Below are 13,779 nucleotides of genomic sequence, written 5' to 3' on the forward strand. Positions count from 1 at the left end.
ATCTTCATAACAAATAAATTGCTAGAAATTGCCATAATATTTCGAGAAAGGCAGCAACGTTTCCCTTCACTCATATGCCATTCCTCAAAAATCTTAATTTATAATCATCCTCATTATGTTGGCATATGACAAGATCTCCAAGTATTCAAACTGAAAGTTAAAATTTATCTTCTAAATCCCATAGCCAACTTTACACACACTTATAAAAGATACACTGGATGCAAAACATTTGAAAATTATATAGTTGCAATAAGGCATGTTAATAAGCATCTCAAATGGACAATTCGGGATGCTTTCTCAGCAATCAAACGTGGTATCTCAGCAAATTACCAAACAGTGCTGAGAAAAAAAAATAGGTTAATTCAGATACACAGTAATGCTAATCAATACCTTGGCACCTCTGCTCCCCCTGCCTGATGTAGTCACAGCCAGTGCTTCAGTCTAAAGGTACTTCTTGGAAAGAAGCTAATTTCATACTACATATAAGAAGGTTGCTGTGTTTACTTTCAATGTAGTTAAAACTAAGCACAATTAGTGTTTACATATGCTATTTTATTTTGTCTAAAATGGAAGTGGATGTTTCTGATCTCTTCACAGCTATGCTGCATGAAGAGAGAGTGTCCCATCCGATGAGAAGGCAAGTTTCAACTCGTGATATAACTTTATTCTATGGCAACATATTTTGAAATATGAGGACATTAAGGCTATAACCGTTTTAAACTAGAGGTGGGCAAAGTGTCGGCCATGGGATGGTAAGGGATATCCAACAGTACAAATAACTGCCATGGGTTCTGGGCTCTCTCTTCATTAGAGGTTTTTAAATTCTATTAGGATAGCCATCCACCAGGGCCATGCACTACATGATCAATGCGGTCTCTTTCCATCTCTACAATCCCAACATCCTATGAAAACACAACATGGAAAAAGGAGCCAAAAAATCATTATTACCTTGTCCATCTGCTCTCTTGCTGATTTCAAGTGCCTTCGTTCCATCATAACAGAATGTTTTAATACAATTCAACTTTAGCGATGAAGCATTTTGCTTAATCTTTTTCACTTTGTCCGCTATCTTGTCCAGGGCTATCACTTCTCCCTAGGAAATATATTGGAAGATAAAAATGGATGCAGAATTACTGAAAATATTTGGTAATGGATTCTTTTCAAATAGTCACATTTAAACATACAATTTCAAGGGGAAAAAACTGTAATATGGCAAGCATTAATACCAACAGTAAGGTATTTGATATGTTCCTGTTTTAACACATTTATTTGATTTTAACCAACATAGATATGTAAAAATAGCATACATACCGCTCACAAGAAAGTGCAACATCATCAAGGATTCTAATCATCCTTCCTGTGTGGGTTCCTTCTATTCTCTTTGTCATATTCTACTGTAGTTGCACTAAAAAAATTGTGTTGCTTCCTGTTCACTACCGAACTAATATTTAACAAGTGGGAGTCTTGGAGGTGTTTTATCTTCCTTGATTAAGCACTTTACCTTAGAGAAATAGACCACTTCTGTGTCTTTAAGCAATGTTCTAATTGACAGGATAATAGTCTTATCGCTGTGTGCCTTTGCTAATATGTAAATAGCAACTCAAAGCGCATTTGGCTACAGTACAAGATGTTTCAAAAAGATCGACCCGATTTGAATACTGAATCTTTCTACATTACCTCATAACCTTATATTTTATCTACCATTTCCATTAAACTGAAATGTAACTTGCTTAAATGTACACTGTACAGTATTAAGATTGCTAAAACAAACTACTTTTTTCCATATATATTATGTTTACTCAAAAACCTCATTCCAGAGTTAAATGCTTCAACTGCTGTTCGGCAGTGGAACTCTCTCCCCCAGACTGTGGTGGAGGCTCCTTCTTTGGAGGCTTTTAAACAGAGGCTGGATGGCCATCTGTCAGGGCTGCTTTGAATGCGATTTCCTGCTTCTTGGCAGGGGGTTGGACTAGATGGCCCATGAGGTCTCTTCCAACTCTACTATTCTATGATTCTATGATTCTAACATGCAGTACATTTATGAGTGATCCTGTCTGATTTTCTCCTTAAGCAGATGTCGGCAACATGATCCTGCAATATGAGGAAGAGATTAAAAACTCTGTACTCTGGGGTTCTGGAACAGGAGTGGAGGGGAGGGTGTTCATGGTAAGTGTGTTATATGTGGCAGATATGTGCAGCCTCCGGTTTGCTGAACCAACATCTTACAAAATACACCCCCGTTCCAAGGCAATCTAAGATGAACAAGGTATTTTAAAAGAGAAACCACCAACATTGAAAAGAATGCAACCTTTCCAACTCATAATGAAATGCAAAATTCTACAAAAAAAAAAAAAAGCAAAAAGTGAATTTTCATAATAAAATTCCCCCCATATAGAAAAAAGGTACGTTTCACGATACATTGTATGATTATGTCAAGATTACTGGACAGTAAATACATAGTTTGGTCAATCCTGATTAGTTTGAAATATATTTTGCCCCATAATACTACGTTAGCTCTATGTTCTTGTTGTTGAGTGCTTTCTAACATCTAGCAACCCAAAGGTGAACCTATCACAGGATTTTCTTCACAAGAGTTTTCAGAGAGCATTTGTTATGGCCCTCCTCAGAGGATCACAGAGGGCGACTTACCCAAGGCCAGTCAGTATGTATCTATGGCTGAGTAAGAAGTCAAACCCTGGTCTCCAGAGTCATAATTCAAAACCCAAACCCATATACTATGCTGGCTCTCCTGTATCTTCCACTTGCACATTTTTAAGTCTAGTACATGTCCACAGAAGTAAACCCTGTTAATTTCATTTGTATAGGTAGCCTTGAAAGACCCATGTTTACCTCCAGAATGTTACTGTACTGCAAAGTCACTCTTTAAATAAGCTGTATGTTCAAATATTAATGGTGTGCTACTTTGAGTTATCTGTGTATCTCAGCAAACAAGTGAAACAAGCCATGCTAATGAAACACAGATCAGACTTTCCTTGCGGAAACAGAAAATGCTCAGCGACTTCACTTACCTCATCATGCATTAATGTTGCAAGATGGGTTGTTTTTCCCCCAGGAGCAGCACACATGTCCAAAATTCTCTCTCCTGGCTGAGGATTTAAAACGTAGCTTACCACTGCAGATGGCAAATTCTACCAAAGGAAGAAAAAAGATATTTTAAAACCCTAGTTTATTTGGTAACTAAATGTATTTCAAGCTAAATGCTGTTTCTATCTTATCAAGAGTCTAAACAGTGCAAAGTATCAATGTAACTGACTGTCATGGTATTGTTTACCATGTATTGTTTAGATCAGACTTAATATACAGGAAATTATACAAGAGAAATCACTAGACCTTACATACAAGAAACTACAACTTACCTGTAAAAACAGATAACTGGGTAACAAGTTGTCAAATGAAGGACTAAGGTAAATGGGCTCAATCATTTTTATTCCCAATCCTCTGAAAGGCACAAAAAGAATAAATTACCCTATCGACACTACTAAAACTATATTATACTAATAATCTTCAGATGAAATATGTAATACTTCAAATGGGTCTGTCATGCATTATGTCTTTTAAAACCAATTGAATACTATTTGACCTTTATCTTAGTAATGCTTTTTAAGGTTAATCTTAAAACAATATGGGAAAGTGCAGTGGAATCCGGGGCTACATGCACCATAGGGGGCTCTGTAATCTATTTAGAATGTGATTTGTCTCTCCTGAAGACTTGCGGAATAGATTCATTCACCCTTTTTTGGCCAGGCAAAGGACAGTCAATGAAGTCTAAGTACTTGGCTTCACTGAGAGATCAACCAGGAGCCTATAAAAAGCAAGACAAGAGGCCAAAGATATCCTTATGCTTCTGTTCTCTGGCAGCTAGAATGCACTAAGAGCATAATGGTTGAAAACAGTGGCACAAAAAGAGCACAAATTAAGGGGCTGTTGCCTTCGTTTTTAAGACCAATGCATATTTTATGTTAAATAATTTTCAACTCAAAAGAAATGAGCAAAACTTCTCACAAAACATGAGAAATTTCTAATTAATATCCAATTAGAGATTAATTGAAAGCACTGTTGGCTGAGAACGTTCTTTTCTGCACTTTCAGATATTTCCAAAAAAGTGCTATCTACTGAGAAATGGTTTTAAAATTGACTAGTTTTATTTCCAAAATATCATAATAATTACAGTACGTTTCTGACTTACTTCAATGGGCCATTAGAATTAAAAATTTCACTGCGACTTAGTTCAGAAATCCCATTTCCAATGAAAACTTTGGTTCCAAGAAATTCTTTGGCTCCTCTTTTACATTTCCCTTCAATGTCAGAGTATACCGAAACTAGATCACCAGCTCTCATGACTAGAAATGGGGAGAATAAGAGAGGTTTCCAGAGTATATGTTCTTTGGCATGAGAACAAAGACAGTCACAAGGGACCTTGACTAGACTACATATTCAAGGCCCGTCTATTCACAAGCATCTCTCCAGGTCAGGATTAGCTCTGGGACAACTTTCCTACGTGCTCCCTTGCTGTTTCAAAAGATGGTCCCAAATGATTAATGTACAAGAAGTTACCAAAACTCAAGGAATATAGACTCTGAGACAGGGATAAAAAAAAGGTTTAGCAGTACTTCAGTAAGTAAACTAACACAGAATTGGATCAGGGTTAAATGTTTTCAGTGCACTGCTAGTCTATACACATAAGAGTGAAAAAGTGTGTGTGTGTGTTGCAGGGGTGTCCACTTACACAGACAGCCTCCTGCTTCTAAAAACAGCTTTAGTTCCCACTACGCAGGAGACATCAATGACGCTCCCTCCAGTGACATTGCGGGTTACAGCGAGCTCCACATACCAGTGTTCCTTTCTCTCTCCATTGGTGTAGAATTTGCGTGACTCCATGCCCTGCCTCTCCCTTAACCCTTTCCTATTCTTTTCTATGGCGTACAGGAACTGAACATACCAGAGAGAGAGATTTGGGGAGAATTCACCATGATTTATAGAAGTTGTAGGGACTGGGATGTATAGTTCACTTGCAATCTAAGAATACCAATGATGGACCTGGAACTAACTTGGCACACAGACCCAACATGGCCAACTCTGCATACTGGTGGGATTTGGGGGTGATTCACCTTGACATCCAGGAGTTATAGTTCACCCGTATTCAGAGAACACGGAACCCATCTGATGACAGATCTGGACCAAACTTGGCACACAAACTCAACATGGCCAACTGGGAATACTGGTGGACTTTGGGGGTGATTGACCTTGGCTTCAGAGACTAATAGCCATATTCAGAGAATACTGAATCCAGCACATGAGGGATCTTGACCAAACTTGGCACACTGTCCTGTTTCGGTCTTTCAAGAATAGCCTTAAAACACTGTGGTAAGTAAATGAAAACTGCTTTACTTCAGCAAAACATAAAGTACAGCATACTCAGTGGAATAATGCAAAAGGAAGCAAGGAAGTCTAAGGGTAAACACAGTTCTTAGTCTCTGTTAAATTCCCAAATCAAATAGCAGTCTTACTTCAGACAAAGAAACAGCAATAAATCCTTAGGAGCAGTTTCCCAGATGCAGACTTGAAGCAGGCACAAGGGGAGCGAAGAGTCAGTTTGTTACCAGCAAGAGCTGGCTGCACCTGCTTCTGCTTTATAGCCCTGAGTCCCCTCCCAGCTGCTAGGGTAGTGTTTAATTACTCAGCTGCATTTCTGGCAGCTATTCTAGTTGAACGATGTCTCTGCTCTGTTTCCTTTCACCTCTCCTGAAGGGTACTTGCAAAATCTCCTCCTCAAATTCCAACTCACCCTCAGATTCATGAACACTTTCCTGCTCCCCTTCCTCTTCTGAAGAAGAGGAATCCCTAACACACATATACCTAACGTGGCCAACTGTGAATACTGGCAGAGTTTGGGGAAGATAGACCCAAGATCTTTGGGAATTGTAGTTCACCAACATCCTTATGCATTTAATGGGAGTATTCATAAAAAACAACAGGAAAGACTGAGTTTTTTTCTAAGAAATAGCGTAACATATGATCAAACTGATATTACCTAACGTCCAAAAACAAATAATCCCCTTTTCAAATAACTCGGACATCACTGGGTACCCAAACTAGTTAGTAATGAAAATGAAACAGAAGAAAATAAAACAGATTTGGATACACAAAAATGGATGAATAAATCAATTATTATTCATATTAATACATCAAAGAGAAGCAACAACTATGTATTTTTTCTTTAAAAGATTCAGAAAGATAAAGGAAAAAGGTCTTACATTTTGATGCTGATACAATTCCAGGGGCATAGACATGAGCTCCCCGAAGCACCGCACTCCCACACTGTGCACCAACAATAGCTTCATTTGCTAATTTTTGTAGATCCTTTCTGAAGAGGGAAAATAACAGTTCAGGAAAATCTATTAACATAATTAAGAGAACTGTTGGTCTAACCCTTCCTGCTGTTCTTAGCTGCCTACTCTTGGTCTTTTATTTTTTCCGTATGATGTTTACCCTGTCATTACTGTTTCTAAGCAAACAAGACAACAACTGTGCAATATTGCACTCAGCTTTTGAATCTGAATTAAATTTTATAAACTGTCATATTTCTTCGATTCTAAGAAGCCATTTATTGTAAAATTCACACTTATCTCAGTACCACCAACAGAAAAAAGGTTTGTAATATATACATAAAAACACCCATGAAGAATACAGTAAATCTACATTTAGGGGTCAAGTTTATCAAGAATGCAAGTTAATCCCGCACATTTTCTCTGCTTTATCTTATTTCATGTTTACCAACTGTATTTTCCATCACTGATTTACAGGCATTGTGAAAATTAAATCCCTGAAAAGACTTTGCACATAATGCTGAGTGGTAATCTGCTTCCTATCTTCTCCAGAACTTCAAGGAGGTTAATAGCTTCCAAAGCCCAAACTGTGGTTAATGTAATGTTCAAGCATGCACTCGCAATGACCCATGGCTTCAGGCTGAGTTATGTGAACAAAACATTGTTGAAAGTAATCAAATTGACAGATTAGAACATGAAAAGCTATGATTAATCATAAAGTGTCAAACACTTTTAAATTATTCCTTAAGAATGTGCTATAAAAGGGGGCATATGCCTAAGACAGGCTACAGTTCATCTTCCTAATGGTAATTATAGTTTAGCATGAACATGCCAACCTGCTCATTACTGATTTAGCAATAAGTCTGTTCTAATCCATTTTCAAGGTTCAAGACTGGTCTATACATTAGCAGAAGTATTTAATATAAAGCAAGGTAAATTGTATAATATTCTATAACACACTGACCTGGGACCAATAACAGGTATAAGTAAGATGTCAGGAAGCTGTGGATGCTGAAGAACTGGAACACTAAGACTTGCATATTGCTATATGTTAGAAAAGAAATTAATATTTCTGAGATAAATAAAAGCAGCATTATTTTAAGTTAAGCTATTTTTCTTGATTGCTTTAACTGTCACTTCTACTGTTACCATTATTATTATTGTGACAATTAGTACTACAACTGTACAGGCTACAAAAGTGGCAGGCTAAAACCCAGAACCTCAATCCATGGCTGAGACCGGATGAGAGATTCCCACCTGAGCACACAGAAGACTGGGCAACATAGAAGGCTCTGAACAGACTGCGCTCTGACACGACGAGGTGCAGAGCCAATCTTCAGAAATGGGGCTACAAAGTGGAGTCCACGACATGCGAGTGCGGGGAAGAGCAAACCACAGACCACTTACTACAATGTGGTCTGAACCCTGCCACATGCACAATGGAGGACTTTCTCGCAGTGACACCAGAGGCACTCCAAGTGGCCAGATTCTGGTCAAAAGACATTTATTATAATGCCAAGTTTTTTAACTTTCTTTGTGTTTCTAAATACATTACAACTGTACCCTCAGTTTTGCTTCTGATAAGATAAATAAATAAAGTACTACAACTACAGTGGAGTTTCGCTTATCCAACCTTTGCTTATCCAACATTCTGGATTATCCAATGCAGTCTGCCTCCTGCCCAGGTCCACAGCTGTTTCTCTAGGCAGCAAGGACTGAACTTTTTACGGATTTAACTTCCGACAATGTTGCTATTGTAAGTTCATTTGATGCAATTCTATCTTTATTTGTAGTCAATTTTTAGTAGTCAATACTTTTGTAGTCAATGTTTTCAATATATTGCGATGTTTTGGTGCTAAATTCGTAAATACAGTAATTACTACATAACATTACTGTATATTGAACTGCTTTTTCTGTCGATTTGTTGTAAAACATTATGTTTTGGTGCTTAATTTGTAAAATCATAACATAATTTGACATTTAATAGGCTTTCCCTCAATTCTTCCTTATTATCCAACATTTTTGCTTATCCAATATTCTGCCAGCCTGTTTATGTTGGATAAGTGAGACTCTACTGTATTTAATTTATATCCCATTATTCTCCCAGCACAAGTCCCAAAGCAGCTGACAAGAAGTTAAAACAAAGTAGTTAAAATCTTACTAATACAAAAAATAATTAAATTAATAACTATATTAAAACACCAATTTAAAACAACTTTAAATATGTTCAAAACATAGTGAAAAAAGTCATAGTACAGCATAATTTAGGCCCCTTCCACACTGCCCCTATATCTCAGGATTTGATCCCAAATTATCTGGCAGTGGAGACTCATTTAATCCAGTTTAAAGCAGATAATCTGGGATCAGATCCTGAAATATAGGGCAATGTAGAAGGGGCTCTATTCAAAAGCCATTCTGCCACACTGAGGTAAGAACCAAAGATCTACCTAATTTAAAAGCTCTTTGCCTCCTGGAGACGAAAACAGGCCGGGGAGAATGCCTTTACTTGAAGAGTATACTACTTAGGTAGATTTATATAGGGAGATATAGGCCACATCTACACTGATCATTTAATGCAACTTCAAATCGGTATTGAAGAACATGATTTCACTGTGCAGATGACTAAATAGGAAATCCTGAAAACAGTCTGCAGCAAAATGTCGATTACACAAACTAGAGCAATGATGCACATTAAGGGCTTTCTTTCACACACTTTTGTGGGAGTTTGTTGTCTGGCCACTGCTCGCTTCAAACTACATTAAATAGTAGATGGGTCCATGCTCTATTAGATCCTCTGAATCCAAGCCATGCAGAGAATTAACGGTCATAACCAGCACTTTTATTTTTGCCCAGGAATGGTAAAATAACACTATTTTTGTGAGACAACTGTAGCCAATAACCAGCTCTGTTCAACAGCAGCATTTAGGTTCAAATGCAGTTTCCTAATGTAGCCCTATATACAATAATCCAACAAGGATATAATGAAGACTTTGTCACTGTTGTCAGATCCAAAATCTCCAAGAATGGGAGCAGGTGATGCCCCGGTTTTAGCTGTGTCACCAATCAACGTGTACATTTGGGCACAAACCTGAGTCTAGGAATATGCCCAAAGCTTTGACCTATGGAGGAGACATTTCACAGACCTTGTGGATCTCTTCACAAAGCAGACCTCTTATATGTTCCACAGATGCCAAATAAGTGTTCACTCGTACTGTTGTGAAAGCAGGTGGATGAGATAAGTTATTTAACAGAGACTCATACTTCTTTTCAGCTTCCTGTGAACCAATAGCTGCGACAAGCTAAAAATGTAAAGAAAGCAAAACGTATTAAGAGCAATAACAGCTACCTGTTTCTGGACTTTTTGAACGCCTGGGTGGGGAAATGTCAGAGGTAGACAGAGATGGCTAGCTCACTGAAGTGCCATTGGCCTTTCCCCTCTCTCCATCCTTCAAAACTTGTCCTTGAATTATACATGCGGTTAACTTATATACATGAGTAATATGGTATAAACCCACAAGCATATTGATTGTCATGAGCCTTCAAGTCAACTCTGATTTATAGAGATGATATCATAAGGTTTTTTTTGGCAAGACTTTTTCAGAGGAAGTTTGCCATTGTTTTTCTCTAAGACTGAGTGTCACTTATCCAGTCACCCAGTCCTAGTCTAACATTCAACTACTATACGACACTGGCCCGAAAGCTAAGAGACAAAACAATTAAAGAAAATTAATTCAGATTTAACTTGAACCATAGTTTTTATCATTTACAGTGTTATATTTCACCCTTCAACAAGTTCGTACGATTGTTTAAATATTTAGAAACAAAAAATAATAATTTGTAAATATGATATTTAAATGTAGCTAAATCCAACTGCTAATCTGAACCAGAGTAAACCCATTAAATAAATGATATTTGTACAAGCAATGATTTAACACATCTCACTGGATTAGTATCTTGATTCAACCTAATATAAATGAAGTGGGATTTGGATTTTTCCTTACTATGCACAAAGCGGTACCTTTCATATGTGGCTTCATATCAGAATACAGTATATGTATACAGGCACAAATTTATTCTTTTGTTATTATTGGTTAGTCATTATAACTTTATATTGTTCTGGTTTTATTTCTTGTATTGATTTGTTGTTTATCTGTTTTTATGGCATTGAATGTTTGCCACCTTTGATGGAAATTGCCCTGAATCCCCTTGGGGAGATAGGGCAGATTACAAATAAAGCCGCCGTCGCCGCCCCCTCCTCCTCCTCTTAAAGGTTTGCTGAAAAATGTTGAATGCCTCTTCTTTTCTGTGGTGTAGGAACTTATCTCTATTCCTTCCATGTTATTTCTACCTCTGACGCCAATGTTTCTGTCAGAAGTAAAACCCAAGATCACATCTATTTCATTCAGAGATATGCTTGTACTGTCAAGCCCCTTCTAAACTGCTAAATAATCCAGATTAACTGCACTGAACTGGATTATATGGCAGTGTAAATTGAGCTGGATAGCCCAGGGCCCTTCCACACAGCCATATACAGTGTTCCCTCACTTATCAAGGGGGTTACGTTCCAGGACCACCTGCGAAGTGAAAATCCGCTATAGGGACGCTATATTTGTGTTGTTTGTAAGTATTAGCTATTTATTATTTATTTATTAGCTACATTTATATGTTGCCCTTCTCACCCCGAAGGGCACTCAGAGCGGCTTGCAAATTAAATTTACATACAATTTTATATTAGCATAGTACAATACTGGTAATAAATTACTATATTGTACTGCATCAATATATTGTAATATTATTAGTAATATTACATGTAAAATATAATATATAATTAATATTATATTGTATTATAAGTATTATATTGTATTACAATATAATATGAATATTATATGTATATACAATATGTTATAATTATTATATATTATTGTAAATTATATTGTATATATAAATATATAAACACACACACACATATATATATGTGCGTGTGTGCGTGTGTGTGTGTGTGTGTATATATATATATATAAAACTAGCATAGCATGTATATATACATAGTAGCATCTCTGTCCCTTCCTCGCCTCTCAAGCACGTGCATGCGTGCTCCCGCCACTGCCTTGTGAGGCGAAAACAAAGCTGCTTCAGCCTCCTTTTCTCTCCCTTCCTTAGGCTTCTCCTTAGGAAGGAAGTAAAACAAGGAATTTATAATATTATTTTATGATTTATACTATTATTTTAGTGTATATTAAAAACCCGTGAAACAGCGAGGGTGCGAAAAGTGAACTGCGAGATAGTGAGGGAACACAGTAACCCAGAATATCAAGGCAGAATAACGCACAGCATCTGCTTTGAACTGGGATATCTGAGTCTACACTGTCATATATTCCAGTTCAGAGCAGATAATGTGAAGTTTTATTCAGCTGTGTGGAAGGGGTAAAAGAGAAAATATCTTTTGAGGGGGGAAGAAGTCTTGCTCTCATTTTATTTTATTATTTATTTAATTTATTTACAGCATTTATATTCCGCCCTTCTCACCCCGAAGGGGACTCAGGGCGGATCACATTACATATATAGGCAAACATTCAATGCCTTTTAACATAGAACAAAGACAAGACAAACATAGGCTCCGAGCAGGCCTCGAACTCATGACCTCCTGGTCAGAGTGATTTGTTGCAGCTGGCTTGCTCTCCAGCCTGCGCCACAGCCCGGGCCCATCTACATTCATCTACGCTAGTTTGTTGAATAGCTACAGTTTATAAGGGAACCCCCAGTGGCACCGTGGGTTAAACCGCTGAGCTGCTGAAATTGCTGACCGGAAGGTTCACAGTTCAAATCCGGGGAGCGGGATGAGCTCCCGCTGTTAGCCCCAGCTTCGGCCAACCTAGCATTTCAAAAACACGCCCCCAGCCCCTTCCACACAGCTGAATTAAATCCCACATTATCTGCTTTGAATTGGAATATATGGCAGTGTGGACTCAGATAACCCAGTTCAAAGCAGATATTGTGGGATTTCCTGCCCTGATATTTTGGGGTTATAGGACGGTGTGGAAGGGCCTCTAATACATCTACTGAATTCAATCACACTTACTGAGAACTACAATCTAAAACTGGCATGATATTGTTAACCGGTTTCTGTCTCCATTTACCTCAGCATTGTGAAATATAGACCTCAGATACTCTTCCACTTCTGGCTTTAGTAATATCTTGGGGAAAAGAGTCATACTTCTTAGCAAGTCTTGCTTTTTATCTGGAAAAACATCTGTAACGAAAGAGGCACATTTTAGACACTGTTTTGAGAATTGAATTATCTGAATCTAACCAGGCCTGGGCAAACTTGGGCCCTCCAGGTGTTTCGGACTTCAACTCCCACAATTCCTAGCAGCCTACGGCTGCTAGGAATTGTGGGAGTTGAAGTCCGAAACACCTGGAGGGCCCAAGTTTGCCCAGGCCTGGAGGTCTATACTAACCACATCATTCCCCTCCCTTTCCGCTTACCATCCGCCTCTTTCTTTTCATGGACGTCCGAAGAAAGGACCCGGGAAAGAGCTTCCCTCTTGTCGCCCAGCTCAAGCCCGCCTCCTCGCGGTGCTCGCCTCGGCTAATTAGCCTTTAGTTCCCCGCTAGGTAATTTTGGACCACGACTCCCAGAAGCCCCGGCCGATGTGGCCAATGGGGAGGAATTCTGGGAAATGAAGTTCCCTGAAAACAAAGCACGTGACTAGAGCTATTGTAAACATTCTATCTGAAATCTTATGGCAGCCTCCTGCAGAATTCTGGGGCTTGGAGTTTGAGTGTGACCTTGTAAGGCTGTGTCTACCAGGTATGGGCAAATTTAAGCCCTCCAGGTGTTTTGGACTTCAACTCCCACAATTCCTAACAGCCGGTAGGAATTGTGGGAGTTGAAGTCCAAAACACCTGGAGGGCCTAAGTTTGCCCATGCTTGGTCTACACTGTTGGGTTAACACAATTTGGTACGGCTTGAGCTGCCATTTAATCTTTTAAACCTATTTAAAATCTGTTAAATGTGAAATTATCAGAATGTGAGTTTGTCGGTCTGTGTTTCATTGTCTGAATGTCCTTGCTGCTTATTGGTTTAACTTTGGTCTCCTGTTATTTTGCATTGCTCTACAGCATTGATGGTGACAAAGCGGATTAAACCCTTGTGCAGCCCGAAAATTTGGTGGTTCAAATCCGGGGAGCAGGGTGAGCTCCCGCCCTTAGACCCAGCTTCTGCCAACCTAACAGTTCGAAAACGTGCCAATGTGAGTAGATCAATAGGTACCGCTCCAGTGGGAAGGTAACGGCGCTCCATGCAGTCATGCCGGCCACATGACCTTGGAGGTGTCTAAGGACAACACCGGCTCTTCGGCTTAGTATTAGAGGTGAGCACCAACCCCCAGCAACTACACTCAATGTTAGTGGAAAACCTTCACCTTTACCT

General features: G+C 38.6%; 1 protein-coding gene and 1 long non-coding RNA gene across 5 annotated transcripts in view; one reads left to right on the top strand and one right to left on the bottom strand.

Annotated features, from left to right (window-relative positions):
• Window positions 1-12,978, bottom strand: part of nsun6 (NOP2/Sun RNA methyltransferase 6) — a 61,370-nt gene extending 48,392 nt beyond the window's left edge. For 3 of the 4 annotated variants that reach the window (XR_010007108.1, XM_062983837.1, XM_062983838.1), the window contains exons 1-9: window positions 12,834-12,978; window positions 12,485-12,597; window positions 9,491-9,646; window positions 7,312-7,391; window positions 6,276-6,385; window positions 4,208-4,361; window positions 3,378-3,459; window positions 3,030-3,149; window positions 949-1,093 (exon numbers count right to left, since the gene is read on the bottom strand). Coding sequence is in view for 3 of the 4 variants with exons in the window: in XM_062983837.1 (XP_062839907.1) it covers window positions 949-1,093; window positions 3,030-3,149; window positions 3,378-3,459; window positions 4,208-4,361; window positions 6,276-6,385; window positions 7,312-7,391; window positions 9,491-9,646; window positions 12,485-12,559 (922 nt within the window). In the remaining variant the exon portion in view is untranslated. The remainder of the gene's footprint in view (window positions 1-948; window positions 1,094-3,029; window positions 3,150-3,377; window positions 3,460-4,207; window positions 4,362-6,275; window positions 6,386-7,311; window positions 7,392-9,490; window positions 9,647-12,484; window positions 12,598-12,833) is intronic. The other variant, XM_062983836.1, reaches the window with a different exon arrangement.
• Window positions 1,089-7,959, top strand: LOC134299867 (uncharacterized). The gene is made up of 2 exons (XR_010007111.1): window positions 1,089-2,166; window positions 4,948-7,959. It is a non-coding gene; the product is annotated as an uncharacterized LOC134299867 (long non-coding RNA).
• Window positions 12,979-13,779: the final 801 nt, after the last annotated feature.

The sequence above is a fragment of the Anolis carolinensis genome, chromosome 6, assembly GCF_035594765.1.
Source record: "Anolis carolinensis isolate JA03-04 chromosome 6, rAnoCar3.1.pri, whole genome shotgun sequence".
Taxonomy (NCBI): domain Eukaryota; kingdom Metazoa; phylum Chordata; class Lepidosauria; order Squamata; family Dactyloidae; genus Anolis; species Anolis carolinensis.